Here is a 2,539-nt window from a genome sequence, read left to right on the forward strand (position 1 = left end):
ATAATGGGGAAATCAATAATGATGATAAGGGTGATAGTAACATGAGCACTTGTAGAAATAAAGAGCAATCATAAATTGCAATAGAAATCGATTTAATAGACTGATCATTGATCAATCTCTTTAATATTTGCAGGGATTCTTCACAAGTTTCAGGATAATAGTAGAATAAGATAATAAAATTACTAATCAATAATAACATAAGGCAATATGTGGAGGATCTGGCCATTGTAACTGGGCCTTGCTAGCATCTGATGCCATTCTCGAAACTCTTCATCAGGTTGGCTATACACATTGTTTACACCATTGATATCTGTCACATCTTCTTTTACATCTGATTTCTCATTTAAAGACGAAGTTAAAGATGATAGTTTTGGTTGGAAGTTTCCATTCAGTCCTTCTACACACTGTGTATGTAACCTTTCTATGTCCTCTGCAGTAACTTGTCTAGGTGGATATTCAGAACTATTTTGATCTTCAGTTGATTCAATTTCACACTCACTCCAATCTATTGAATTTGGATCTATAGGTGGTAACTTAGCCAATATTTCTTCAACTGTGAGATTTTGACACTGTTCTGGTTGATTTTTCTGAACATTTGTAACTGATTTTTCTTTGAACACTACACCTGATTCGTCACACTTAGATGGTACATCATGACAGTTTTCTGTTGGTTTTAACCGACTTTCTGCTGAGACTTCAGAAACTGTATTTCTATGGGACAAATTATTCTGAGGACAACGAAGGAACTTTGATACTTGTTCGTTGCTACTTCTCAGAACTTCTTCCATGCTGGATGATTCTACACTTTGACTAGGTAGAGCACTTGAATTAATGCTAGAATTGGTGCCGCGTGCCCGTAGATCAGCCAGCAATTCTTGAGTTGTTTTTAATTTAGGATTCCTTGAGATACTAGCTAGTTTTTCTTTTACACGATCTTCTAAAATTGGTTGTTTCTTTATAGATTTACTGCCTTTTTTTCTACCACGTTTCTTTGGCCCTGAATTATCAGGATCTGTGGAAGACTCCGTAAACTGATCAGAGATTCTTTCTTTAAATATGGGGCTAGGCACTTGCATATTTAAATTACCACTTATATTTTCGCCATTTAGACGTTGTTTTTTAACAAAGGGTTCACTTTCGGTGATTGAGTCTGAATCATGGTGTTGATAATTGTGTTGGTCCTTAAGATCATCTTTTCGGAGACGTTTGTTTGAACTGTGAGTTCGTGGCACTGCTTCTGTCGAATGATGTTGGCTTGAAGAACCAAGCATAGCTGGCACATCAGAACTTGTTCTGTGATTGCTGGTTACTGTAATTGACTGTTTATTTGATGATGCATTAGGAGAATGTGAATGATCACTATGCACAGATAGAACTGGACTAAGTACCTGTAATTAAACAATATAATAATATTTATTAAATATATTATTATTATCCTATTAATTTGATATTAAACATTATTATGCATTATAATTTGAATAAAAACACTAGTATTTCCCATTTGAATAATTAAACTATTCAAATGTACAACTATTTTATATATTTTGTAAACTACTTTATCATATAAATTTAAAAAATATATTTTTATGCACATATTTATATAATTTAAATATTTAACAAATTATATATCATACAAATTAAAAAAAAATTTAATGACTTACTCTAAGTGGAGTACTATCCCTTAATAATGGACTCTGAGGTGGTATCAGACCTCTTAATGCTGGACTTTGTGGTTTAAAACATCTTAATGCAGGACTATGTGGTTTTGCTCCATTAAGAGCAGGTGGTGCTGTATCTGCTGGTGTAGGTTGTGGAGTAGAATGAGCAGAAGGTAAGACCATATCACGCCATCGCCGTACCAAATCCTTTGCTCGTTTTGCCAAGGCATCATTGCTTGTTTTACGACGAAGTTCATTAATATATTTTCCAAGTCTTGTAACCTGTTATAATTAAATATTACAATTTATAATTATGTAATTAATATAAGATAATTAGATAATATAAGATAATTGAAATGCAATTTTATCCACCTATAATAGATATAATATAACTTTTGAAAAAACATGTTTAATAAATTATATTTATAGAATCTTCACCTCAAGCACTTCTTTAGTGATCGCCGTCTTTTCCAGGGCCGTAACGACATCCACAACAGCACCCATGTCGATGACCTATAAATTTTCATAATTATATTTTTATATTAATATAATTTATATTAAATTATTACAATTCATTTATAAAAAATTATTTATCATAATATTAACAATATATTTAAAAATTCTATAAATTATTATTATATATTGTACATAGAATATTAATAAATTTTCATTGCCCTGTATAAAATATATAAAAATAAATCAATGTAACTTTTTAATCTTATTTGATTAATTTTAATTATTTATTAAAATATTAAAAATAAAAATAAATAAACTGAATTTATTAATATTTAATAAAACATTTGCATGCATTATTTTACAAATTATATTGTTACATAAATTAATATTAATAAATTTATTATAAATTTAATTTATTAAAATTA

General features: G+C 29.5%; 1 protein-coding gene across 3 annotated transcripts in view; it reads right to left on the reverse strand.

Moving 5' to 3' along the window:
• Nucleotides 1-75: 75 nt before the first annotated feature.
• Nucleotides 76-2,539, reverse strand: part of LOC102679933 (mediator of RNA polymerase II transcription subunit 26) — a 4,376-nt gene continuing 1,912 nt past the window's right edge. For all 3 annotated transcript variants that reach the window (XM_006608659.2, XM_006608658.2, XM_006608661.2), the window contains exons 2-4: nucleotides 2,097-2,171; nucleotides 1,662-1,940; nucleotides 76-1,388 (exon numbers count right to left, since the gene is read on the reverse strand). In XM_006608659.2, the coding sequence (XP_006608722.1) occupies nucleotides 183-1,388; nucleotides 1,662-1,940; nucleotides 2,097-2,171 (1,560 nt within the window). In that variant the 3' untranslated portion in view covers nucleotides 76-182. The remainder of the gene's footprint in view (nucleotides 1,389-1,661; nucleotides 1,941-2,096; nucleotides 2,172-2,539) is intronic.

Source organism: Apis dorsata, unplaced genomic scaffold, assembly GCF_000469605.1.
Source record: "Apis dorsata unplaced genomic scaffold, Apis dorsata 1.3 scaffold_41, whole genome shotgun sequence".
NCBI lineage: Eukaryota > Metazoa > Arthropoda > Insecta > Hymenoptera > Apidae > Apis > Apis dorsata.